The following is a 27,724-nucleotide window of genomic DNA, read 5'->3' as shown; positions in this document are numbered from 1 at the left end:
AGTTCTATTCATCATCATTATTCTGCAACTTCTGTCAAATTTATAGAAATTAATGTCTACAGCAATTTGTTTTTCTCTGTCTGGTTCCTTCTTCCCTCCACACTGTCATGATCCTCATGAAAGTATGTCATGAAGCTATGCTCTACATTTCAGAGCACCCATGTGTGGTTCTTAAATTTCACACAGTACCATGCCATTTATCTCAGTATATACCAAGTACACATGGAAGTTGTGAAGACCATACTGCAGAAAACAAAGTTTACGAAAATACAAAAATGCAGCTAGTTAAAGAAAAGTTGATTGGCTTTGGTATATAAAGTAGCTAGTTTGAAGATTAATGGGAGAAGAAACCATGTAAAGGAGTTAAGAGATACACATGGTAAGCAGGGCAACACTAAATCAGGCAAGGTAAACTAATGTGTGAGCTTTTGAATAATTCTTCCAAACTGATATTTCAGAGAGTATTCATAAATGGTAGCATGCACAAAGCATCTCATGTATTCTACATTATCAACGCAAGCTACCGAAGTCGACCTTTAATACACATCCCAATGGCAATGGTTAGAAAAGCTGTGATTACTTTTTTAATTTACAGATTCACTTCCCATATATTTGATTTCTCAAATATGTTAAAAGGCCTGAGGACACTGTGCTTGTACTCCAACTAATCTTAAAACAAATTGTTAACTAAATATATTGCATCTCAAACCTAAATTTGTATGCAACGAGTGCTCCTTCCCAACATTCTTGTTCAGAAGCCTTCAAGCTTGTGGCACAGTATGTTTTCTATAATCCCATTTCTTTTTTAATCACATGCAACCCCTTTTTTGTATTCTATTGATGTTAAGAAGAATGAATGCAGCCCTTGCGCTATTAAAAACAAAAAGCTTCTTACTTCCAGGAATGCACTGGCAAGACTCCACAAGAACAAGATTTAACTTTTGAGCATGGCAGTGGGCATACAAGGCTAATGGGTGGTCCTCCAAAAAAAAACACCACAAAAAAACCGTTAAACTTCATTCAAATGGCCTTAGTACATCAATATTATCTTATTATCTTGCAAAACTCTCAGTGCACACGTAACAAGATGTGAGAAAAATGTGGAAGCACTGTTCAGTTTTACAATTTGTCACTTACACCTTTATTTAACACATATGAGTTTAGTTTATGTGTGAAGGTGCCTTATGACTCATCAGCTGAAAATGAAGCTCAATTTGTTTTGCTTGTATGTGAGAAAGAAATCACAAAATTGTTTTACAGAATAGGTCAGTCCATTCAGTCCAACTAGTTGCACCCCTAGACAAAATGGAATTTTTATTGTAAACACTTTGCTCAAGAGATCTAAATCCAGGTTGGCTGCACTAAAATTGCCTTTGCTAATTTTCCTGCCAAAACTTCAAAAAGCAATTATTCTAAATACAGTTATTTTTGTAGCCCCTTTTTTGTGTGTCTACAAATCTTGCTTTGTTCTACCTTGTGAATGATGTCACCCTTTTATTTAGATGACTTAATATGCTGCTTAACGTGTGATGTAGTTCAAGAGCAACTATGGGAATAACATTGTCCTGTGGCTATTTTCTCCATTTGAAAACCCTCTTAAAGCTGTTATCCATCTGCATTTTACTCACCGTTTGTGAAACATCTATACAGAAAACAGTAAGCTCTTTGTTTCTTACAGCTATATTCCAGCCTACAAACCTATTTATACTCCGGGAGAATTAATGCCTACTTTTATTATTCTTTTTGTCAGACGTTTCGTGGGTTTTTTTTTGGTTTTTTTTTTTCCATTTTTTAAATCATAAGCTCTAAAAAAATAACATGGTGTGATAGGATAGGCTTGAAAGGATTTCCCTCATCTCCTAGATGGGTGAAAAGCATGTTTTATTAAAACTGCTGACCTGGGCTGTGACAACTCCATCTGTTTTTCTTAAAGATGGTTGGTGAAATTATTAGCATTTATGATTAGATGTCAGTTTCTAAAAAACTTGTTTAAAAAATAAAAAATATGAATTTCTAACATTGTCCATTCTCAGATTCATGTCTTACAATTCTTGAAAAAGCTTCTACAATTTTTTGTAGGAGACTTAAAGTGATGGAGGAGGTTTTACCTAATGCAGTCTCAGCAGCATTCCAAGTGGTTCCCAAAATGTAAAATGTGTTTAATTTGCTTTGCAACAAATCAGATTTATAAGTCTTTCTATAGGCACTCCCATTTGGCCTGCTTTCCGAAGACCTTTTTGTAACACTGTGTCAAACATTGCATCAGAAATCCCTCTCAGAAGAGCCACAAAATGTTCAAGTGAAGCTTGTGTAGGATGTATCACAGGAGGTAACATGACTGTACAATGAAATAACGGTGGAGCATTAAAAAAATACAGTAATTTGACAGAGCTAGGATTACGTATACGTAAGAGTAAAATTAAACTTCTGTCAGAAAAAAGGGTTTGTTTTTTTTTTTTTTGTCTAAAAAAGTCATATTCCTCCTACTGACAGCCAAAATACTTGCAGTAAACATGATTTAGTAATCTGTTCTGACAGGTCTCATTAACTACAGAATACCCACGGCCAACTAATAGGCCACTCATTTCAAATCACTTTCTTAGATGAAAAAATGGATAAAATTAAGAAGACAGATGTGCTTAATTGTGGCTAAAAGTATGTATAACAACAACTTACATGTATAACAACAACTTACACTGACTACTTTTTCAATTTTATTCAAATGTGCTTACAATGAAGGCCCAAAGTATGTATAGCACATGAGACTACTTAGAGGATATGAAAGAATGAAACGAAAATTTCTAGAACAAATAAATGCATTACAATACTGTATAATGACCTTAAAATAAATACTCGGTTTTCACATAACAATGAAGATAAATACCAACACTGAGAAACCTTCATAGAGATGATCCATCTGCTCAGACGTTGATTTTCTGATGTTATTTTCAATGACTGTATCACTCAGTAACAGCAAAAATTATTGCTCACGGAAAGAAAACAGGAAAAAAACATATAGCTTCTGCCAGAAGTCATTTGACAAATTTATTACGGAGAAATTGAAAAAAGAGAGCTACTGCAATGAGAACTCTGTCTTGAAGAAGAATGGACAGGTGTCCTCAAACTCAGTAAGAAAGGAATGCTCCAAAAGAATCAACAGATTTCTTGATCACAACAGAACACACAGAGTTCTTCCCCACAACAGAATACAAAAGCAATACACAGCTCTATTTCAAGCCTCATGCCACAGATAAGATGGTCTATTTTTTGGTCTATCAGCAGTTTAAAGAAATTGTTGAACTGCAACCAGAAGAACAAAAAGAACCAGTCGAGCAGGTATCATCCAGTTCCTCCCTGACATTCTTAAACAGGGTAGAGAGTGTCATAAAGTTCTACAGGTGACAAAGTATTGCTTTGCATTCTCTGATCATGAGAGTGAAGTGAGAAAAGGGTAATTCATATTTCAAGACTGCAGCATCGTGTAATACACTCAAAGGACAATATAACAATAGCCAAGGCTGTTACGACTGGCCCAAGATTTGAGTGGTATGCTCCCTGATGTGAGAACTGAGAGGATATATTGCATCTTGGCACCTGCTGCTTGTAGCTATTTCAGGGAATTTAAAATTTAATTAAGCTTCATATTAATCCATACAAGACTTATATAGTTCTTATAAATGACAGACTTGTAAGTTCTAAGAGATCATGTAGAAAAATTAACATTTCCATTTCCTTGCCTTTCTACATGATAGTTCATGGACAACCAATGCAAGTAGAAAAAAAGGTGTCATTCTTTCACGTAGCTAGTTGTTAGGAAATATTTTGTAACACATACAATTTTCTTCCAGTGAATTGGGAAGAATCCCATGCCTGGTATATGTTTACTTTTTTCTTAAAGCACATAGCTGCGCTGTTAACAGTAAAACTGCCTGGACTCACAAAGCCCTTAGCCACTGCTGCTCTTGGCAGTACTGGAACTGAAGTTTGAGGTCCCATGACTGTGCTGAGGAGATGCCACTGTGCAGATATTCAGTATGCCTGTAGCCATAGCCTCCAGAGAAAAACGCTCAGAAAGCGTTTTGGAGCCCCTCTTCCTACATAAGAGCCTTTAAAAAAGTAGTAACTTACAAGCAAAACGGGAAAAAAAAGTAGAAACGTAGGGTGGCATATGGCCAAACTTTTGACTTAATTTCACCACAGGTTGCTTTTTATTTACAAGCGGTTAATCCCCTCTCAAACTATACAAAGGAGCAGCCATTGGCAAAGCAGGCAGATAAAATTGGCATGCCTCTGTATTGTTCTTGTTAATCTGAACCATTAACAGAAGGGTGAGAAGGCTAGTTTTGTCATTTAAACAGGCTTAAATCCTTTCTCCAAATGAGCTTTTGTCTACACAGAAGAATGCATCTAGGAAATTTAAGGGGTTTCTGTTAGTGTTGCATTCCCAAGCTGACTTGGCTACAGGATCACCAAACTGTTTATTTGGCCCCCATACTGTAAATGCAAGAATTATTTCCAGCTGTCAAAATCAAAAGGGGCTCAACCCGATTAAATTATTTCTCAGAGGTGAAACAGGATGAGATTATAAAGTGCTAAGAAGCAGTTATTTGAAGTCCTGGACTGCACCTGTGCAACTAAATCTCCATTTATACAGGTGCTTTTCAAATTGGATTTGAACCTTTAAATTCCCTGATTCATCTCCTGAAAAACCACAGAAGCTCAAATAACTAATGAAATTCAGAGACAGAAAGGCTTAAAATAGTTTCAAGCTGTGAAGTAAGGCCTAAGACTAACTACACTCTTTGATTCATTGTTGACGCGACATATCAAGCATAAACGTTAAGTTGCACAACCCAGATGCCGGAGGTCATAGGGTAGTTAGTAGCTTTTTTTAAAACAAAAAACAAAAAACAAAAACGTGGCACAGGAGAGGTCATCACCTAACCCAAAACAAAGTGCAATACATATCCGAAAAACTTGGGGAAAAGAATGTATTTGGTGGCACGGCATCATTTTGATTTTTACCTGGCACATCTTGCACAGATATTCAGTGTGACCTTTGCTTGCGGTTCAGCAGGATGAGCACTTCTACTTTGATTGAATTTGCTCCCAGAAGACATCAGACTTGTTACTCCTTCCATTCTTAGGTCATCAAGATCCTCTGCAACAAAACAGAATGACTAGGTGAATACAGTATTTATTTTTGTAACAATACTTCATAATTCTGCTCCTGCAAAATTTATTCAGTGCCTACAGGATCACTAAAAATTAGGAAAAAATCACACAGTTACTTGAATAATATTAAGGAAAAAACCACACTTGAACTGGTTTTCATTTTTATGTATCAGCATCTTGATACAAAGGGTATCTTCAAAAATACTCAGTAGCATTTCTACTTCAGATAGTGCTATCTATTCTTTCATATTTATTTCTCCAGCTCATCTATAAAAACTAGCAAGCAAACATACTTGCCAGTTGCCAGATGCTGACCAGTATCTCAATTTCATGTCGGGCTCCATACCAAAGAGAAAATTCACTTTTTGGAGTATATTGTCCTTCTTTGAGTATTGGTATAGGCTGGTATATAGTCCTCCCCCAAGATTTTGTTGTTGTTTTATTATTCAATACTTAGCAACGCTGTTTCTTTGCTAAAACAAAAACGTTCCACTGAGCCCCAAATATTTGAAATATATATGTATATCACACCAAAGGGACCATTATAAGCACACTTATACTCACCACATCACTATAATACATGAGCAACTACTAATCATAACTGGATTTTATACTGCTGCAGAAGCACTCCCACTTTGTAGGAAGAGAGCAGAGGCTCTTGGAAAACCATATTTCCCAGATTACACTGGAGCACTGTGGCTGAGTTAGAATGCAAACAAAGTCTCCTGCTTTAAAGCTGGGACATCCTTAACATGACTTGTTTATTTTTTATAACATATAGAATAGGCACATTGTGTATACCTAGTGTATAAGGCAAAACTTCAAGTTGTTTCTAATTCCATTTGGTTCTAGCTGAAAAGTACACAAACGAAGCACTAACTAGCTGCTACTGAATGGGCACCAACCATTCCATGTTCTGACTGAGGCTTGTGGTTTGTGATACATAGAGCATGTTATCATCTAATTAAAATGTCTTTCAGATAATGTATGTACATACATTTTCATATACTTATGTGTACAAAAGAAGCCAGATGTTAAAGGATCCAAGTGAAGCAGTAAGCACATAAAGGCAGACTGTCGATTGTGCAATCAGACAGTAAAAGGTCACAGAGAATTCTAAAATCAGAAACTATATTGGTTCAACTGAAATTTAAATTACACAAGTAGCCATTACACAGTGGACTACCAGTCAGATTGGCAAGATAATGCCATGTTAATCATACTCTTTTTGGGAGTCATCCATTTCAATAAACAAAATCCACCGACTGTGGTGAGAATAAAAGCACATCAGGACTAAAAGTAAATGAATTTCTTGCCATCAAAGTCCTGGAACTAGGTCTTCTTACCTGCAAAATTTTATTTCAGTGCTTAAGAATACCCTCCCTTCACCCTGTCTTAGTGGTATAAATAGACAGTTTCAGTAATTGCGTCTTCAGTTCACACCATTTCCACAACTCTTCCTTTAAATGTTATCTGTAGTTAATATACAAACTAATTCAAAGGACTTGGAAGGATATATGATGAAGAGTTATAAAATCAATCACTTACGAGACATTTCAGAGAAGGCATTACGTATTTGGAACATACTGTGTATTAAAATAAATGATGTTAAATTGTGTTTTAAAGAGGTGTGAAAAGTTCTATATTTTTTAATAGATGTAAACGACTGGATGGATTACAGTTTAAATGAAACTGAAGCACATGCTTTATTTTTTCCCCCACCTTGAACAGATGTGATTTCTTAAAACGTGGTTTTCAGCTGTTCCCTGCTTGATTAATAACTAAGCGTGTTTCAATAGAGTAGTGATGTAAGCTGACCTCTATTGTACCTTTTTACATTTGACTCTGTATGTCAAAAAAATGCATGTTCTCCGTTTTTGGTCAACTCTTCTCTCAAGAGAAAAGCAAGTGAATTTTTGAATGTGCAAGAAACTTGGATTTCAGACGTACCTATATCTGTAATTAACAGACAAGTTGGCAGAACATTACTACGTGCTGGTAATAAATCAATCTTAGCAAAAAAAATATTTCACTTGAGAAGTCAATTCAGTTACAGAGCTTGAAACACTGAATCTTTTCCATTGTATTCTTTGCTAGACCAACTAGTGATGATAGAGCTGACCAGTTCAGTGATTTTATGGAGGAGCAGTGAGATAATTCACTAAGAAAAAGAGAAAAAAAGCTAAGTTGATGACTGCTTTTGTGACAGAAGACAGGAATACATTAAACCTCTCAAATCTTAAGAAAATTGGTACGTATATTTTTACAGTGATAGGCCAGAAGTTCAAGTAAATGAAAGGCAGAATAAGATAGAATCGTGCTTGTGCTAATAAAAATATGTTGTTTTAACGCATGATGGCACACTCTATCTCTTCCATTTAATGATATTCCTATGTACACTCATCTTATAAAAATTTTCGTTAAGAATGTCCTGAGTGGTTAAAAAAAAAAAAAAAAAAAAAAAAGCAAACCAACAACCAAAAAAAGCATCTATACAGCTTCACGTATTGCCACAACAATAACAAAAAATACTTGAAAGTGAGATAAGAATCACAAGTGTAATGAAGCACATGAACAGATGTTTTCTGTATTATTAATAAAGCTGCATGGAGCTAAATCCTTTGTGAATTTTTACAGACAAGTTTCATAACTAAGAAGGGAAAAAAGATATCTATTTCAGCTAAACAAAAACATGTCCCAGTAATTAGTTGACTGTTTCTGAAGAGGATGTTGCTTATAATTATTTATGTCCTGTTATGAAGAGGAAGGGGAACTGGGGACAGAGAAGGGGCACTGATATTCTAGACTATCGAGTATTCTAGAATAATATTCTTGAATGTGTGCAAGATTGTTTAAAGTCTCAGGATGAGGAGGTGTGAAAATGTTTCTCAGGATTCTGAAAGGCTCTCACACCATTCACAGTTAGGCCAGAGCTGCTCTTATGAAAAACTTCTCCTAAATACGATGAAAGTTCACTTCCAAAGGAGGTTTACATAGTCAGGATCTGTTCTACATTTTCTGATATGATATTATCATTTTTTGCCTCTTCTCTCCATTGCAAAGTGTAATGTCCCACCTTCTTGAATTAATATTCAAGAAGGTGCAAAGCTGGAAAAAGTCTTGATTCATCTTTACAGAGATTATGACTGCTCAGTTTTTCTGTTCATTCTAATGCTAAGAAAACCAATAAATATTTTCATGTGGGAGTGAACTTGATTATGAATCTTAATTTATGTTTTTGCAGGCCCCCAGTCAATTCTGATGCACCATTAAAATAACAGCTCTTTCTCTGAAGCAGTGAGTTTTTAAGGCAGTGTTATTTCATCAGGACAGATATTGATGTATTGCCTGTAGATAGCATTGATTTGTCATGGACCATTGACTAAAGCACAGACCCAATACATTCTGGAACTCCCATAAAATAATTAAGTAAAATAAAAAGCCTACTACTTATAGAAGTTCTGCTTATGTTCCAGGCATTTCTGCTGCTCTGTATGTCATACCTGTATGTTTCTTATTACGCTAACCACTCATCCCTGCTTTAGATGACTTTTCTTACCAACATCAACAGAGCCCCCCAAATCCTACCTGAATTCCAAACGAATTATTGGAACATTCAGCATTTAAGTTTTCAAGATAGAAAGGAACCATTAATCTATAAGGCCTTATACTCCACCTCTGAAACTTAATCATTTACTTCAACCAAAGAAAAACTGGAGTTATCTTTCACAATACACTAGATACAGGACATTTCACTTCTTTTTCTCTTATTTTTCTATGTTATGTAGTTGACAACGCAGTTTATTCTAATATGTTTTTTCCATTAACACCTTCAAAATATCAAAATTTCACCCAATCCAGACCTCTGGCATTGACTGTTGATGCAAAGATTGTCTTAAGTAGATTCATCAAGAATCCTACAAGCCATTTTAGATTCCTGAGACCAATGTTCTGAAGACAACGTACTTTGTAAGCATCTAAAGATGACAATAAATTTTCCTGGTGTTTGTGCTTCCACAAGATGCTTCCACAAGTATGTTAGATGCATATTAAAAAAAATTTGAAACCTGATTTTGCACATCCCTGAACTTGCATCTCCACCTCTACCATTTCCAATTTAGTAGAATTCTACCCCACAATCAAAAAAAACAATCAAAATCAATCTGGGGCTGTAGTATCAAGAAGCACTCTTTGCATACACTTAGAAAATGGATTTGCAATTAAAGCTCTCCGTTTCAATCAACAAGAAATCTTTCTTCAACTTTTCCATATTTCTATTTTAACCTGGGATTAGAATTAACGAAGAAGGTAGTCTTTTCTGATTAAGTTCTTCTATTTTCAGAGCACACTTCACTATGTTAGACAACTGCATAAAGAACTGGCCCACTGACTCCATCTCCTGCTTATTCTCCCTTTATCCACAGGGAAGAGTATTTGTTTACTGCAGAAAACTGCTAGCAGTCCAGATTGAAGCAACACTGACTGAGGGGATGAGAAGATCTTTAGAATCAGGAGTCCAGGCTTCAGCCCCTCATGCAATATCAGGTAAATGAACTTCAGAGAACAAATCTGGTGTCTCCCAATGGCCCGAACCACCGGTTGGTTGCAACATTATAGTCTCACTTAATTTAAATAACAAAGTCCTCAATTGAAAAGAACTGGCATCGTGCACACTAACACCCTACTGAGCATCCAAGGCTAAACAATCTAGGAGCACAAATAACAGCTGCAAAGAGCCAACCCCTACGTAAGTAACACTGACTATATAGACATCGTTGCCCCGCACCAATAGCGATTTGCAGTGTGCTGGCACAAACTGTCATCTAGATAGTTTCATTCACTACTTTATTTTTACAATAAAGGAAATCTAGTGTTAATTAGAATATCTTCATTATTTTGATGTTTCCAATAAAAGTAAAAAATTAGAATATTTCACTTATGTATTATTCACATATTTCACATGATGAATTACTGCAACTGTAATACCTATTGTACAATAGTACTTTTGCTATAATAACAATGTACAAAGCAATAACCAGAAATTCTGAAAGACAGAAGGCAAAAATAAAGTTTTTCAGCATTAGTCCTCAGCAAACTTTCCTTTTTTTCACTTCAGCTTAAAGTAAAACAACTTTCTATTTGAAAGGAAATTTTGATCAATATTTCTAATCAGTTCCATTTCTGACGTAATTTATGTAACCACTATACTTACTTGAATACACAATTTAGACCTCATTCTGCATTCTTAAAGAAACCCAACAAAGCTTTGCCACAGGAACAGAACAAGACACATTTAAATTAAAGTAAGTATTTTTAAAATCTACTTAAAATATCAGGAATTAAGAAAGAAGTGCTTATTTAAAAGGTCCCATTTTGTTTTTGTTTGTTTTTTATTTTCTAGCAAAGAGTAGCCAGATGTAATATTTTCCTAGCATGTTTGGTTAATGTACTACAGATATTCCTTAAAATATTGCCAAAATATTGAATTTCACATGACATTGTTGTTTACATGTTCCTTCATTAAATCGATTTTGAATGAAATTGATAATTTGGATGTCTGTATGAGTTTTTACAAAAACGATTTAAGATAAATAAAAATTAATTCAACGGTACAGCTCACTAAAGCTGAAGTATCTACAGTGATTTTCCAACTAGAGAAGATGTTGAAGAACTACTTAATTTTGTACGAATCAATTTTCAAAGCAAGGGCTACATTCACATCTATTTGCATCCATTTAGTTTATTCTACCAGCTCCTTGGCAGCATTAATCTTAGCTGGCTTGTCAAGAAGCCAGTTGAAATTCACCTTTTAATGAAATGAAAGTTGTGGCAAAGAATAAAAATTACAAATAATCTTATGCCAAACATTTCCAGTAACACTTGACCTTCCACAGCTTTCTTTTAAAAGAAATACTAGCACAGGCATTTCTCAAATGTCAGTCTTGCATCATTTGTATGCTTTCTTTCATAAGCCCATCTAGCACAAGGATTATTGCAATGGAAATATTTTTTCTCTTTTTTTTTTTTTTTTTTTTTTTACATTAAGATGATTGCATTGTAAACGCAGTCAAACACCATACTTGTCTTCCAGAGCATGGTCACGAAAACAGAAACCCACTGAGAAAGACATTATAGTTCTTGCTGAGTCAGATGTGTCAATAATTCTATGATAACGACCAAGTAGTCAGATAATAAGCCAGAAGAAATAAACTGTGGACCTCTAATATTGGTCTTCAAACTTTTCCTGATCGGCAAATGGACAAATGCCATCCTTGTTACCTCTGCTACCTAGGAATTAAAGATAAGAATGACTACAAGACAAGAGCCAATAACTGAAGCTTCATTTCTAGCTTTATCCCTCTGTCAGCTTGCATCAACTCTGCTTTGTCCCGAGACATGACTGTCTGTTTTCCATTACAATCTGTATTCTGGCCAGACATCGGGACATCTGGAAGAACACACTGTATATACTCAAGAAAGCAGACACTGAGCTGGATACCATCAACACACCAGTGGCATCACAGCTGACAGTGCATGCTCTTCTTCACTGGCTGATTAAAGTCATACCACTGATGCCTTTTGTGAGAAAGTAGAGTAAAATTTTTAAATATAATTTTATCTTCCCAGCTGGGTCAGGCAAACGAAAAAGGAACGCCAAAACTATCCCACACGGCCTATAGATTAGCCAGGTAATACAGTTTCAAGTAAACCATACTGTTTTCTATTCTTTTTATTTATTTTTTATTGAAGAGGAATGTAAGCTTTTTTTTTTTTTTAAAAAAAAAAAACTTAGTTACTAAAAACCTGTGTAGTTTGGAGTGTTGTGTAAGTACTGCTAGTCCATTAGAAATCTGTTTTCTATAACCTTCCAGTTCAGCAAATTGTTGGGTTATGTTTGCTCTTGTGTTTGGTTTGGATAAAGGAAAATCAATTGTCTTTTGGATTTCCTACAATGCTTGCACAATTACACAGGAAAGAAAGCTGTCTCAAGTGGAAAACAACTATAAATGTGGTACATATAATACATGTGGTCGCTTTACTTTCAATAAGTACTGCAGTACAAGATTATTGCAAAAATAATAGATCAGTTACTGCAACATGCTAATTCATGTAATTAGCTTATACTCACTATCACACAGATCATAAGATCTGAATTTACTTTTGCTCAGTGTTATGTTCTCTTCTGGATTTGTATTAGAACCACACATTCATCCAGACAATCTCATCTCAAAACTATAAAGTCATCTTGTAAATGGACCAGAGTCTCATCTGACAACTCTGCTTCTCAAGACATACTAAGTTAAATTATTACACTAATAAATTCAAGCGAAATTTGCTAACGACTTCAAAAACTCTGAAACTCTGAAGACTTATCTAAGTTATTGCAAAATGCAGTCCTTTGGGTTATCACTGCTTAATAGAAAAGCTGTGAAGCTCCGATAGATATAACACATAACTACTTTGGAGCAGCAGTGGAAAAGAACATGAGCCACATCACCTGGTGGCCACAGTATGACATCCGTGCAGAGTATAAAACCTGCAGGTTATCCATTCAAAGAGACTTTTTAAATTGAGAGTAAGGCAGAGATTCCACAATGAAATGCCATTTCAACATCACATAGCAAATGTTTCTCAAAGAATTGCAATAAAATAATTAAAATAAAACAAACAAATAAACAAAAACAACCAAGGATAAAGGAAACAAAATCCCAAGAAGTACTGGAAGAGGACAGCAGAAAAGAGTATATTGAACCTCAGAAGACAAATGACTAATTCAACACTTTTTCATTCTCAGAAAGAACCACCTGCACTAAATTCTTAAGAGTGCCATCAGTTTGACTGATAGATAACCTAAAAATGAAATGAGATGAACTTTCAGTGAGAACAGAACCAGAAATAAGAGGGAAATAATTATTAAAAAAATCCTGAAAATATCTTCAACAATGTACAGCAGAAGAGATCTATTTCAAACAAAAGGAAAACATGTAGGATTGCATCAGAAGAAAAGTCAGGACAGCATAAAAGAGCTGCAGTTTTCAAGCATACAAATGCAGTTCCCTGAAATAGTATTAGCTCAAGTGGTGGATGAATTAGATTAATCTCCAAGGTGCTCCAAACAGCAGTTACTGAGGACAGACAGTTTTGTAATCCAGTAGCTTACTCACAATGACAGAGAAAGTCCCATTTCCACCCTTCTCTCCTTTTTCTATCATTCCCACTAATATGATTGTTCCTCCTTGGTTCTTGTTTGTCTACATTCAGTTAAGTTCAGCTTATTTCTTACAGCTGCAGCATACAGTGCAAAAGTATTTTGCACTATGTACGCTCGGAATTTAACTTTGAAAGTTACCAGAAATGATGGAAGTCTTCTGTGTATCAAATTATCAAAAACTTGTTATTTATTTGTTTGATTACCACAAATACTATCCTTAAAATAATGTACAGATATATGTGCTCATCTACAAAATGATGTCATATCAATTCAACTGTGTTCCTTCAAAGGCAACATTTCTTCAGTTCCCCTAAATATAAAAAACACTTTTAAACACCTGATAACATTTCAGCAGGTCCACAGAAATCCTTTTTTTTCAGCCTGTGAATGACATTCTTCATTAACTATGTATGCTTTCAGATGAGTAAGTCTTGTATAACATTATCTCAAAATGGCCCTGAGCCAGAAGCTTTCTGTTATCATAACCTTCCAATATTCCCTATCACCTGGGCAGTGGCTCTTCTTAGTTTGCAAACTTTCTCATAATGCTTTCAGCAAGTATCATGAGAAAATACCCACAGCAGTTACCATAATTTCTCATCACACCAATGAAAGGCTCCCCTCTAATGATTAATGCCATTTCTGGTATCATCTAGCTGTGAATCATACATCTACGTGGTGATTCAATATAATGAAAAATATTGCTAAATTATTCTGTGATTCAGTATTGCTCGTTTACAAGTTAGAAGTGATGTCCATTAGGAACAAACCAAATATATATAACAAATCCTAAATAACAATTTATTAAAAAATACTAATGCAAGGGCAGTATGACTTCTCTGTTTATGGAATTCAGTAGTTTTCACAGAAGAGCTTTGCCTGCAATGTGCAAGCTTGTTATCCAGTATTCCTCGTCAACACTTCTGAACAGATCAATAGACAATTCATATTTAAAGAAGAAAAAACAACTAGCAGTCAGATGCTGCACCTTAACAGTATTCTGCCTCTCATAAGTACAAAACCATCTAAGCAAAGTTCACAGAGCAAACAGTACTTTCTTTTGAACACAAGTGTTCATAAAAATACCACTATGTTAATATTCTTTATAAATGATACATTAGCCCTTTTACTTGTGACTGATATAATCCAGTTGCTATTCATATACAGAAAAACAGCAGACAAATAAACTTCTCTTGGAAATACTCAGAAACACCAAAAGACTTTTTTCTCCCTCTAAGGGCATGAACCACATTTGACAACATCCTCTGAAAAGATATATCTCCCTTTATAGACAAATGGGAAAAAGAGTCTGCAAAGGATTGTCAGCCACGTTGCCAAGTCTTTTTGTCTCAGACATTACTTACAGTATTTCTGCATTTAGGTGACAGTGACTTGATAATTAAATTTCAACATTCTAAGGAATTCTTTCTCGAGTCATTAATTATCATTTGCCTGTGGTCATATATACACTGGTTGAGAGTCAGAAATACAAACGAAACGATGCATAAAGTTCTTTTGTGTACATGAAAGGGGAACCATTCAGTCAGCTTCTCAATATCCAAAATAAAACACACAGTAACCCCTACTTCAAGAAAAAACTTTGGCTGCGATGTGCTGGCGTAAACTTTTAGAGAAATAACAGGTGAACAAGAGGAAACAATTCCATAAGTAAATTAGGTATGAATATATTCATTATGTGTAGGAGAGATATGAGGGCTCTTGCAGACAGGGCTGCACATTCAGTTACAGCTGCTTTTCTGTGCCATGTAGGGGGACTACTTGAGTGCACTCAACGTGGTAGCTTCTCTGTAAGCCACATGCAGGACATACACCACCCATCTGGGTAACTTTTTGCAGAAGAAACTAGCTGTTTTGCCCTCCAGTGCTCAGAAATCTACTAGTAATGAGAGGAATATAAAAACTGTAAAGCTGGCACATGGCTACTACGGTTCATTTTCTCCATCTCAGTTTCATGCTTTCAGTTGTTAGGCAAAAAATTATGTACAAGAACAAAAATAGTAATCATAAAATTTCATTTAATTTCATAATAAATCATTATTTCTAATAATGATTTATAAACAGTAGCAATAAATATAAAATGGATACAATACAAAAGTTACTTTTTCCAGTGCACTGAAGAGTACATTACTTCTCTGAACAGCCTTGAAGATGAAATTATACATCAGAAGAGACATGACAAGAACTGCAACATTAGTTTGGTGTATCAATGTCACTAATTATAGCTTCAAAAATAGGAATATTCAAAGGTCAACAACACTTAAACATTCTGCGTTAAGGCAGGAACGTTTCAGACAAAAAAAAAGTATGTTACCTTTTTTGGACAAAATAAGTATGTGGCTATCATGCTTTTATTGTGAACTATGAATTTAAGACCAATTTTATATTCTTATTGTTCCACTTACAACCTCTTTTCAAGTTTTATTTCTCACTGAACTGAAAAGAAAAAATCTTTTTATAACTTCTGTTTTTAATAAAATATAGGGACAGACCTTTTTGAAGCCACAATTGGATTTGTCTTCCTTTGCAAATGATTAAAAATCAAAACAAAAAAAAATCCTATTATTTGCATATTTATTTATATTTAATTATTTCCAGGTCTGTAAACTTTCTCTGAAGAGAATTAAAAGCAAAGGAATGAGTATAATTGTCTCCATTGTTATTTTATTCCTTATCCATTATTGGATACTTCAAAGATAGAGTACTTCTTTAAGAAACTTGGGCTACATCAATGGTACCCAGAAAGCAGTAAATTAATAAATGTAATCTTCTGTTCCTGTTCAGTACTCCTCTTTCTGTCAGAAACGCACACTGTAACCTCCACTGTTAGGGCCAAGAATGTATAAATTTCATGCATTTACCCTCACGTATACACATACATATCCTATTAAATTTCCATTTTGATTTCAGCTGCTCAATCTCTCAATATTTTGCTAATCGTTTCCATCCTTACTTTTACACGTTCTTCCAAAGGTGACTCATCATTCCTCTTCATGTTCCCTCCCAGTGAAATCTTTGCTTTATACAATCAGTGTCCAAACTTGTATTTCACTGCAGTGGAAACAGGATTTAACTCTTTTAAGTGTGCTTTCTGTTCAGCTTATTGTTCCAAGATCTTCGCTGTAGTTCTTGAGGTTGTTGAGAGAGCTCAACTGTTTCCATCTTCTCTCTGTTCTATTGCACTGGTAATTAGACCAGCTTAGACTTACATTCTCCAACATTTTTTTTTAATATATATTTTTTGCTCAAATATGGATTGGTTTAAACAAGCAACCAGAATATCTGATTTGAAAATATAGCTTAGCATGTTTTCAATTCAGTGCCCAGTGAAATAAAACCAGTTAATCATCCATAACCTCTTGTTTAATTTATTGAAGTCACAGGACTTCATGAAGAAACTTCAATGAAAATAACTGTGTAGCTCTGTCAGCATGAAATATCAGTTTTAGTTTCCTTGGAACGTGCGGCTGAAATCCTATAAGCTACTATTTGAAGATATATTAGATAGATATTAGAAATGAGTTTTAGCAGTCATTTTTATATCTTTTGCTTTGGAAAAGGTCGTTTATGCAAAAGGATGCTGTTTCTATTATTATCAAACTGAAAGATAAAAATTGACAAAACTTTCATAGCTCCAAGGCAAACGTGTATAAGATTAAGATGTTCCATGGAGATATAAAGCTTAAACCAACAGTACCGCATGCAGAAGAAAAACAAAACAAAATGAAACCCAACAACAACAACAGCACCAATTTCCAGTATCAATTCATACTTAGTAGAGCCCTACAGGCTTCAAAGTGCTCTTAACGTAGTTGTTTCTCCCTCACCATCCCAGGTCCTCACCAATTACATGAAGCATCTATTAACTGCTTACAGCAATAGAAATACACCCTTCAGCTGAAATGCCCCTTTCAGCTCTTTTTAATTTATTTTCAGCATGCTTATAGAATGATGCTATAAACAGATTTTTCCTTTGATTAATCTTATGAATTCTCACTTTTGGTTTTAGATTTCTCATATCCCAAATTCTGTTATTTCTGTTTCTATTATCCTCAGAGTCTCTCTACCACCATCTCCTCTGCAGTCAAAATATCTTACAGATAATAGAAGTTACAGCCAGTACATTCATATACAAAGAAATACTTCTACATGAACGTCGGGTCATTAAAAGAAAACCCGAGAAGAGAAACTGGCAGTCCTTCTGAAGTCAGCAGGTGCACTGCTGTTACTACAGAGATAAGTTTAAGCTAACTGTGAACTTGCAAACTCCAGGTAGTTTGAGCCATAATAACCCCGTGAATCTCTGCCATGACTAATGACCTTCCTGATCTGCTCAAAATTGCTACATATATGCCGTAAAATAACAAAAGAAAAAGAAACAAAGAAATCCTCTGTCTGCAGAGTAGTCATAGCAGTTACTGCTGTATGTATAAGTCCATATGGTTAAAGTTCTGTCATGTAATTTGTTGAAACGGGAAACACAGTAGACAGATACAATACTTAAAATTGTAGACGCGCTGAATAGTTGTTTCAAAATGCTTTTATTACTTTTTTGTTTTCAATCTCTCTCTGTTACTGCATCAAGGCTTATAAAATCTTATTTTGAGTTACCTTGCTGAAGAAGCATTTTTCTACTTTACTATAAATGATCTTTTATTTCCATCTATCATTTCTTCTCCATGTTTATTCTTCTTTCATCATTTTGGCATTGCAGCAATAACAATCATTTTAAAAAAATATATATTCCACCTAGTTTTTTTCTATAACTCAGTATGCTTTCAAGTGCAAACCACTATTAATCAACAGTTTTGCAAGTACAAGGCTTTTAATATGTTGAATCAACTGTCTTCAAGAATAAGCAACAAGAGTTTGCATTTTGTCATGCTATTCATTATTTGTCGTATTATTTGCTGTCTGAAGAATTTAAAATTGTATTCATCTTGTAACTATTAAATCTCAAGTTGCACTTTGTATCATGTTAAGGTATAGAAACATACTTTGCAACAAAAAACTAAAATTAAAACTCTTTCTAGTCAGTGAAGCAAACACAAACAAAAATAGTTCAGGTAGTTATTCTGTAAGTACCAATGACTTCCTACAGCATTGTGTTACATCCCAATAATCCTTTTTCACACTGATTTCAAATGTTTCCCTCTGTATTTCCTATAGTACCCTTCCCTTAGCAATACCCCTGCTTTTTGACCATGTTCCTTCTCTTCCTCTTAAACACAGCCTGTCCCAAATTGCTTGAGACAGCAGGTGCTTTCATTGACTCAAAGCCACAATACTGATCAATCTGCAATACTCATGAGATTCTCCTATATCGAGATACGAATTTTCATAAATTTGGAGAAATTTCAGGCATAAGACCTATCAAATCCTGTCAAAATTGGTCAGAAGGTTTAAAAGTCCCTAGAATGAGATATTATAAAAAAAAAATCAAAGATGAACACCACAGAAAATCACATGTACACAAGAAAAACCAGAAAACCAGAAGCTGAAAACTTAGGAGGTGGGAAAACAGTATGCAGGGGATAACTATGCAGAAGAAAACTACTGGTTTACATCATACTAAACTCATAGCTTTGCAACTGACTGTGAACAGTTCCAGCAGATAAAATACAATCCGGATAAAACAAGCATTTCCATCTTTATCAGATTTCAGCAGTGCCAGTACAGTTTTATTAGCTTTTGCTCTTAAAATATCAAGTTTGCAAAGTCTCAGGCAGACTGCTTCACTGACTTGCTACCAGCCCAAACCATCTTCCCCTCCTCTGGCAAACACTGCTGCCTTCCTAGGCAGAAATAGACCTTCTTAATGCACTGGACTGAAAACGATAGCGATTCACAAGCAGATTTATAAGCAGATCAGATGTCTCTGCCCTGAGGGCTTCCATATCTATTAAAGGTGCAGGGCAGATGGCTGAGGGTGGTAACAGCTTCGGCCAATGATCTCCTGCTGCAAGCCTGTCAGAACCAAAACAGGAACCAATTTATTTCCACTAATTATTTTGCATGCCTTTCTTCATTCCTTCACCAAACTGATGGATATGAAACTCTTCCATTTCTTACTGTCTCAATTTCCCTCTCATGTTTTGAAAACTCCTTCCCTTCTGTTGGACCCTCTCTGAGACTAGGGTGACTAGAATGGAAACCCTCTATACCAAAATGAGGTATCTCACCAGATACACGTATGGACAACTGAAGGAGACACGCAAGAAGTTGAACAGTATGTGCAGTATAATCATCCCTTTTGAATTAATAGCATGCTCAAAGGTAGCTGGCTCCTTTTACATTCACAGCGGCTATGGGTCTGCAAGCATCACAACTGTTCATGCAAGTAGTCTGAAAACTGCAGTAGTAGTTCAAATCATTATTTTTCAGATGTTCACAGACATTTCAGCAACAACATTCATCCACTATCATGCTGTTAAACTTTAGACGATTCTTTACTAGATTTTGGTCTTGACCAGCTTGAATAGTTGTGTAATGTATGTATGTATAACCCCTCAGTGGAGAATATTAATACACTGAAAAATACATTCTAATAGAGGTACTCTACTGTATTTAGGCTGCTTAAAAAATAAGTTTTACACACAACATTTATCTAGTATTATTACTTCGTCATCTGAGCAGTTTCTATTCCATGACAGTGTCTTTTTAGGTCACCATGTAACTATCTGATTCTTTAGTATTCTCTTAGAAGAGGTTTTCACAAAGGTTATTTAAGGGATTACAAAAATGCCATTACCTGCTGGCACTCTGTCATCAGTACTTTAATGCTTTCATAGCACCATAACTACACAGACAAAAATGGAAGAGATGGCTGAGCTTAAGTCTACTGATTCGAACTTCTAAAAGGTTTTATACAGAAAAAACTTGACATCACTATGCATGTTCACCTTTTAGAAGAAGGTAATGTTGCTGATGCTAAAATGGTTGGTTTACTAAATATTGAGAGAAAATAACGAGGAAGTATTTAGTATTTGAGCCAGTACTAACTTCAGAAGCAATGCTACAGATCACAGCTATTTCAACTCAGAAGTTATGAAATATTTATACAGAAATTTATATAGGAAGTCCTTTGATGTCCTCTTTCTCAAAACTGGATAGCTAAGTCACTAAAATTTAATCAAAGAGCAGAGGTAAACTCATTAGGAAATTTAAATACTGAATTTCAAGTGAGTCATACCAGTGGAAGCAAATTTTTTTTTTCTCAGTTCAATTGTTGTTAGTTTTTATTTAAAATAAGCTTTTACTTTAAAGAAGAGTAGATCCTATTTTTACTGTACAAGATGTTGAGTATACACAAATGCTCTAATACTTCAATTAAACTTATATGTGGGAAGATAATCATTGGAAGTTAACACCACTGTAACTTTACATACTGGTTGAGAAACAAACCTCTCGTCTTTCACATCCCAAAAATAATGTTGGTAACACCACAACACAAATATTTTTAAATAAATAATCCCTGACAGTACTTGCAATTGCTGGTGCAACATAAGCATTCTGATGCACACTGACAAAATGTGTGGCTCTGAAGAGCTTAACAGGAAACAAAGCAGAACTTGATTGACTATCCATTTGACCCAATGAGATTCTGAACACACAAACTCTTGAATACTGCTACACCACAGTCATAACTAATCTTCATACGAAGGTGATTTGAAATACAGCTTAGATGTTACACCACTAAGAGTGAATGTGTAACCTGAAAACTTTCTAACATTGCATTCTGTAGCACAGATACTAGTTAAAAAGTGTTTTTCCCTCATTTTCACAGTTCTGCCAGCAGAACCCTTCCCCTTACATCATTTGGTAAATCCCAGCAGCTTCCCCTTTTATACACTCTGATTCCACCAAGTAAGCATCAGTTTCATAGCCAAGATCCATTTATTTTGTGTCAAGCAGTCTGTCTGTAAGGAATGATGAAGTGTCTAAGGGGTACATGCACTCTTTCTCCATCTAAATTTCAGCTCATTTTGTTAACTGAACTTACAAAGGGACCAAAGCTAAGAGCCCATCTTGTTAAAATATGCAAAAGTATAGAGGTATTTCCTACACTGTTAGTTAAGGAACGCCCCTCTAAAGAAGAAAAGATAAGAACCTTTCAGAACAAAGATACTGTTCTGGACTATTCAGATGTTTTACAACAATCAACAATACTCTGGATCTTCACTTCTTTTTTCAGGAAAAGCAATTCAGAGCAGATATTTGTTCCAAATGTACCTCAAGGTAGTAGTTTTTGTAGTTGAAGTTCATCAAAAGTATCTTAGGGATAAATATTTTCACACTAACGGTGTATGACTGACATTCAGATATCTATGTTAATCCTTTCAGCTGTATTCAAAAATACAGTGTCATTAACACTGTATCATTAAGCTTAAAAATGCTTCATTTCCAAATGCTAAGTTTCCTATAATTCCACTCAATACAGATTTACTTTCCTACTCAACAGCAATCATGTCAAACATTTGTCTTGGAGACAGAGATGCTGGAAACTCTGGCTTCTCACTGAAAGGAATTCATCTGTTGTTATCACACAAGCCTGAGAAAGCCTACCTGGTATGAGTAAATATTTTCTCCCTAGAGCACAAAGCATCAGAGTTTCCAAGGAGATGGAAGCCAGAAGGTTAAAGTAGCTCTAGCTCTAACCAAGTATCAGATTCACATGCGGCACACTGAAATCAAAATGCCATTACAACCCCTGTCTTCTAATTGCAGAGTTCAGACGCAGACCACGCTTGTAAATACAGAGATAGGTGGTCCAGGTCAGTAATTGCACAATCCACACAGGAGCTGCCCCTGAGCAACAGATCTTGTCAGTCCCATGGGGCTCCTCCGTGAAATTGACATTCTTGTCGATTTCACAGCTACTATGAGCAGGGAAACTGACAGGAATGTCAATTTCACAAGGCTGCAGCAGGGACGTGGGCATTTTCAGCGAAAGAGAAAAATTCAAAATTCCCATTTGAATCTTAATAAAAAGCTCTCTGATATTCAGCCCACTCTAACATCCACTGCTTTTCTTTAAGGAATGCTTATACAGCCTTGTGAATTATAAAACATTACGATGAAATTGCACTGAATAAATATCCACCCCTCTTTAAATGATACCCGGGATACAGGAAACAGAACAGATACTACTTGCCATAGGGAACAGCCTGTGCTTTTATTATCAACAAACTACAAGTGTGTCACAACACTTGTTCTTAAACTGCAATTCATGATTTCAAATTCATAATCCTAGAACATTCCTGCTCTTCATGTCAGTATCTCAGGAACTGTCAGTAATAAAGAATAGCAAAAAATCCACAATCACAGAAAGGATTATTTATGTTTATGCATATATAATATACATGTATAAATGTGTATGTATATTATATATATGTTTGACCATTACAGACTACTGTGATGGAGATTACCTGAGGTCATATAAACATACTGGGCTTCAGGTAGAAAAAATGGTAAGTATGCTCCCAAGAACAGAGATTATGATACTGCAGGTTACTTCAGAAAATAAATGATCTCCAGATTACTACTCCAGATGCCTGAAGAAGGCGTTCAAGAGAGGGACATTTGTGATAAACAAAGCTGCAACTGTTGAAAAACTTTCAGTATATTTTCATCTCCTAATAAATATTTCCAAATTTCAGTTTGTTCTTTCCATGCTTCCTGTACATCTTAAAAAGATTTAAACAGCAACGACAAACCAAAAACAATTATGTTGTTTCCTCTATTTCTAAGGGTTAGGAACATGAAAGTACATTTCCCCACATTCAGAAAACCAAGTATCAATTTCATAAAGGAGTTCTTACATCTCCTGCACTGAGGCAAGAATCAAAAGTTCTGTGGCAAGTCATGAGAACTTCATTGCCATCAGGCTTCCTGCCATTTCTATGGAAAAGACAATTTGGCCTTCTTATGAAGCATTTCAGAACTTCAAGCTGATCCAGTTAGTAAAAGCTCTTGAGATAGCAGCTTATTCTGTCTACAATATGGGAATACGGACAGGAGTATCCTATCTGGATGTCATCTCTGCATAACATAATCTTCTCAAAGGTTTCAGTACTGTACAATCAATACACACACACAAACTTCTTCTGAATGCTTATGAGCATTTTTTCCTACCAAGTACCAGAACTGAGACTATACTTGCTAGCAAAGGAAAAAGAAAAAATTAAATGTTACCCAAATGAACAGAAAAGGGATAATCTCACAGGGAGCTGAAATGGCACATAAACATAACCTTAAGTCTAGTATTTCTTGATTTCTGATTTTTTTTTTTTTTTTTTTTTTGCATGTTTACATGCCTTTTTTGGTTGGTTGTATGTTTCATGAGCAACTTACTAACAGCAGAGCTCACTACATTGTCGGTCCTTGCAGTAGTCCTGCAGATGTAGTTTTGTCTAATTAGATGTCTTATAAATGCAGTTTACTTTTGGCCTTTTAGGCTATAATTTCAACTTTCTTTTCTCTTGCACTGTTCCTCCTGCTCATAACAACTCATTTCATTTAACATGCAGCATGCCCTGACAAAGAAATTCACACTATTTCCCATCCTGCAGCCTAACGAGTTAGTTGTGTTGCATCAACAGGAACAGGTAAACATTTGATTCTCCATAGCAAAGTTTAAATCAAGCTACCGATGGTTTTCAGTAATATTTTCTATGCACACTTCCATCTGTTTATAATGATCACCTTAGTCTAAGAATTCACTGAAGAGAAAATGGACAATGCCTGCTCTCTAGAAATAGTTATTATTAAAAGCAACTTTCAAATAGTTCTAGCTTGTTCTTTCCTCTAATCTGCTATGAAAAAGTAACAAAAATACCCCTGTCTATACCATATCAGCAGTGGCTTCAACATTATTGACTGTTGAGCTTTTCATATTCATAGGTGAAAGGCCTCTTTCTGTAGAAATGAGGTTTTTGTAGAAAATAGGTGATCACATCTTGAAATTGCATTTCATTTCACAAAACAATTAGCAAAACAAACTTTATTCATTTACTTTGTGATAAATGCATTATTATTTTATATATTTTATCTTGGCATAAGATAAAGGGAAATACTAGATTTTTTTGTGTTTGCTTAAACACAGATTTCTGAGTGCTCTCTTTTTTTCCAAAAGGTATAACCAACTCAGTCAGTTATTTAGGATAGGCTTTTGTATTGACAATTAAACACCAAAAAAAATCCAGAAGGTAAAATAGTCACACCTTAAAGAACAGGATTAGTAACATTTAATATTCAATTATTCCACATGATTCTAACAAAGGACCAGGTGCACTACAAACTAAAAGCATGAAGTCAGAAAAAAAGAAAGCAATACATGTACAGTGAAGAATTTGCCAAAGAAAAAGAAGCCCTTAAAACTCCCTGGAACTTCTGCATCTTAGAAGAAAAGAAACTGCAGAATCAGCTATGCAGTAGGAGAGATTTAACAGCAGCTGCAGCACTGAATTCTTCGTTTTTACAATAGTTTTAAAATAAACTCTTCCTAAGTTAATCACAAAAATTGCACATACCTCACCGTTTTTGGTCATTTTAAAAACTAAAGCTGCCTTTACTACTCACACACAGTATGTCTTTCAAACATATCCAGTGAGAAGAAATTCCATTACCAAAACAAAGAAAAAAAAAACAACAGAAAAAACCTATTTAATTTCATGTTAAACTATCAAAGTGGTTAAAACTCTGAACAGCTGAACCTGGAAATACTGAACCATTTTTTTCTTGCAGTTAGATGCATTTAGATTTTCTTTGCAGGGGTTTAGTTTTCTAGCCTTTACACAGAAATTATTTCCAGACCTTAATCTGTGATAAGCAATTTATACTAATAATATCAATTGCACACCCAGGAAAAGGATACCACAATCCCTATAGCTAAGCAGGGATTAATTCAGTAACTGTTGAGGTTGAAAGATACTCAAAGGCAATCTTTTGATGAGCACTTTGTTTATGTTTGTTTTTTATGTTATGCTATTTCACACACTATGTCAGGATTCTGGTCTGTAAATCAATTTTCCAGTGCTAAATGTTACAAATGATATGTCATTAAATACATGCCTAGTTAATTATAAATGCTAGAAAACCAAGACATAAAAATACATTATAACAACAAAGTTCATCCTTTCAAGAAAGAATGTAATCACATCAACAGTTGCTGAATATCAGCACTGCTTCTGCTTCTTTTCTGTGCATATTTATCCCCTACCTATATTTTGAGAACTGCTTTGCTAGCAGGTTTAGAATATCGGGATAAATTATTACAGATAAGTGGGTGGCAGCAGTCTTTTTGAGCAACAATTGTTGATACAATTCTGCCACATTTTGACAAGTGTTGCTCTTCAAGTTCACTTGCTTCTAAATTAATCAAGATGACATAAACCAGATATTCCCAATTTGTATGATTAGGTGAGTCATGCAACAGGCTTACAGGATTGCTGACCCAGACTTGGAAACTTTGGCAAAAATAAACATTTTTTGTTGGAATGGACAAATGTGGGCAGTTTCAAAGACAGCTATCATATCATAGGCTATAGTGGGAGATTTGTAATGCCAATTTTTTTTATTTTTTTTACTACACATTACAGCATTTCTTCACTGTATAAAACAATTAGATGATTGCTTTGTTGTAGGAAAATGTTACTTTTCTATTTCAAGGCAAAAAGAAATAGTTCTGTTTCTCATTTTCTGTTCTTGTTTCTTTTAAATAATGCACATGTATCATAGACTTAAAAGAGTAACTAGGTTTAACAACTAACTATAAAGATATTGTTAAGATTGCAAAGCAGTGAGTTCTCAATTTCAATTTCCATACACCTCTTACTATGATAAAACATGTATTTTACATTTGTAAATTTTGGGAAGAACTAAAACAAAAAACAAAAAAAAAAAAACCAGGGTCAATATATACCTATTTTTCTTGCCTTTTCTATAGATGAATCTGCATGTAGGTTAATCAGCCCAGAAAGGAAAACCATCAGCGCCCCCCGGTGGGCACAGCTTCCTTTCGACAATACAGCCCTCATTATCTAGGGAAAATTTTGTTATAGCCAAAAAAAAAGCCATTCAGTTCATCGAAAATCATATTTAAATCCCTTGCCAGTAATTCATAGTTTTAACTCACCCAATTTTCTGTGGAAGTAGGTCTGTAAACTCTGCAGGATCATTCCCATTTACCCAAAACATTCACATTTGTATCCATTTTTACTATCAAATATATGAGAGATTTACAGAGAATAACCTGTAACAAACTTACCCTTTTTTCTGCTTTTTTAAAAGGCAATCTCTAAGAGGGATAATTAGAGATAGTAATCCATATTTACTGTGTTGTCTGGTTATTCTAAAATAAGTTTAAAAACAGTTGCAGATTCAGAGAACAAAGGAATGAGAGTCCGAAAGAGCAGAGCCCAATTCTACTGCAAACGGATAATAATAGTAATAATAAAAAAATAATAAAATGGACATAATAGTCCATTAAGGGGTATAGAAGCATTACTGCAGTAAGAAGCAATTGCCCTGTATTGATAATGTCTGCAGAGTCAAAGCCTAAATTTGTTCACGGTGCAAGTCACAGCAAACACTTTTGGATGGCTTTTAACACAAGAGATTAATATAAAGCATATGGTTACCAGACAGAAATATCACCTTAACATAACTCCCACTAAAATCACTGTAATTTCAGGGTAAACAGAAGTCACAGAATTGCAATTACAGCTCTTCTAGAGTACAAAACATTTGATGCAAGATAAAGATACCACTGCAGCATCAAGAAGAGCTGCAAATTCACAGAAGCACCTGGAAACATTACACCAAAAGCAGTTACTCCTAACATAGGAAAACAAGCAGTCTACTCTAGAATTGTATTAATCTCTCAGTACAGAAAGTACCCATGGTCACATCCCAGGGCTGCTAGCAATGCACTAAACAAAGCCATTCTACATAATATTTCTAGTTTATTTTAGGAAACTCCTTTCTAGAACCAAAAAGAAATTTTGCAATGGAGTCTCAGGATGCAATGGCATTAACCTCAAATATTACTGAAGAGTACTGCAGAAAATTAAGCCTCATTTTAAGAGAAAGCCATGGCTCCTTTTGAACAATGAATTTTGTGTACACCAAATTTGTGCAAATCTCAGATGCTATTTCTGTGATCAGAGGGCTGTCTTTTCTACCTATCTTGTCATTTATTCTTCAGTCTCCTAGAAAATTGCCTGTTAGGTATGCTTTCAGAACTACATGGGTCAAAGTTGTTAGTTCTGTTAATTTTTATTCACTGTACTTTACCTGCTCCTTTTAGCTTCCTGTTAT

At 35.0% G+C, this 27,724-nt stretch overlaps 1 protein-coding gene across 3 annotated transcripts in view; it reads right to left on the bottom strand.

Moving 5' to 3' along the window:
* CUNH8orf34 (chromosome unknown C8orf34 homolog) overlaps nt 1–27,724 on the bottom strand; it is a 160,370-nt gene that overhangs the window by 47,419 nt on the left and 85,227 nt on the right. For all 3 annotated transcript variants that reach the window (XM_052704903.1, XM_052704904.1, XM_052704905.1), the window contains exon 8: nt 5,026–5,161. In XM_052704903.1, coding sequence (XP_052560863.1) covers nt 5,026–5,161 — 136 coding nt within the window. The remainder of the gene's footprint in view (nt 1–5,025; nt 5,162–27,724) is intronic.

This window comes from Tympanuchus pallidicinctus, unplaced genomic scaffold (assembly GCF_026119805.1).
Source record: "Tympanuchus pallidicinctus isolate F22 unplaced genomic scaffold, pur_lepc_1.0 scaffold5, whole genome shotgun sequence".
NCBI lineage: Eukaryota > Metazoa > Chordata > Aves > Galliformes > Phasianidae > Tympanuchus > Tympanuchus pallidicinctus.
The sequence above is the reverse complement of the archived record's forward strand: the minus strand, read 5'-3'. Positions and strand labels throughout refer to the sequence as shown.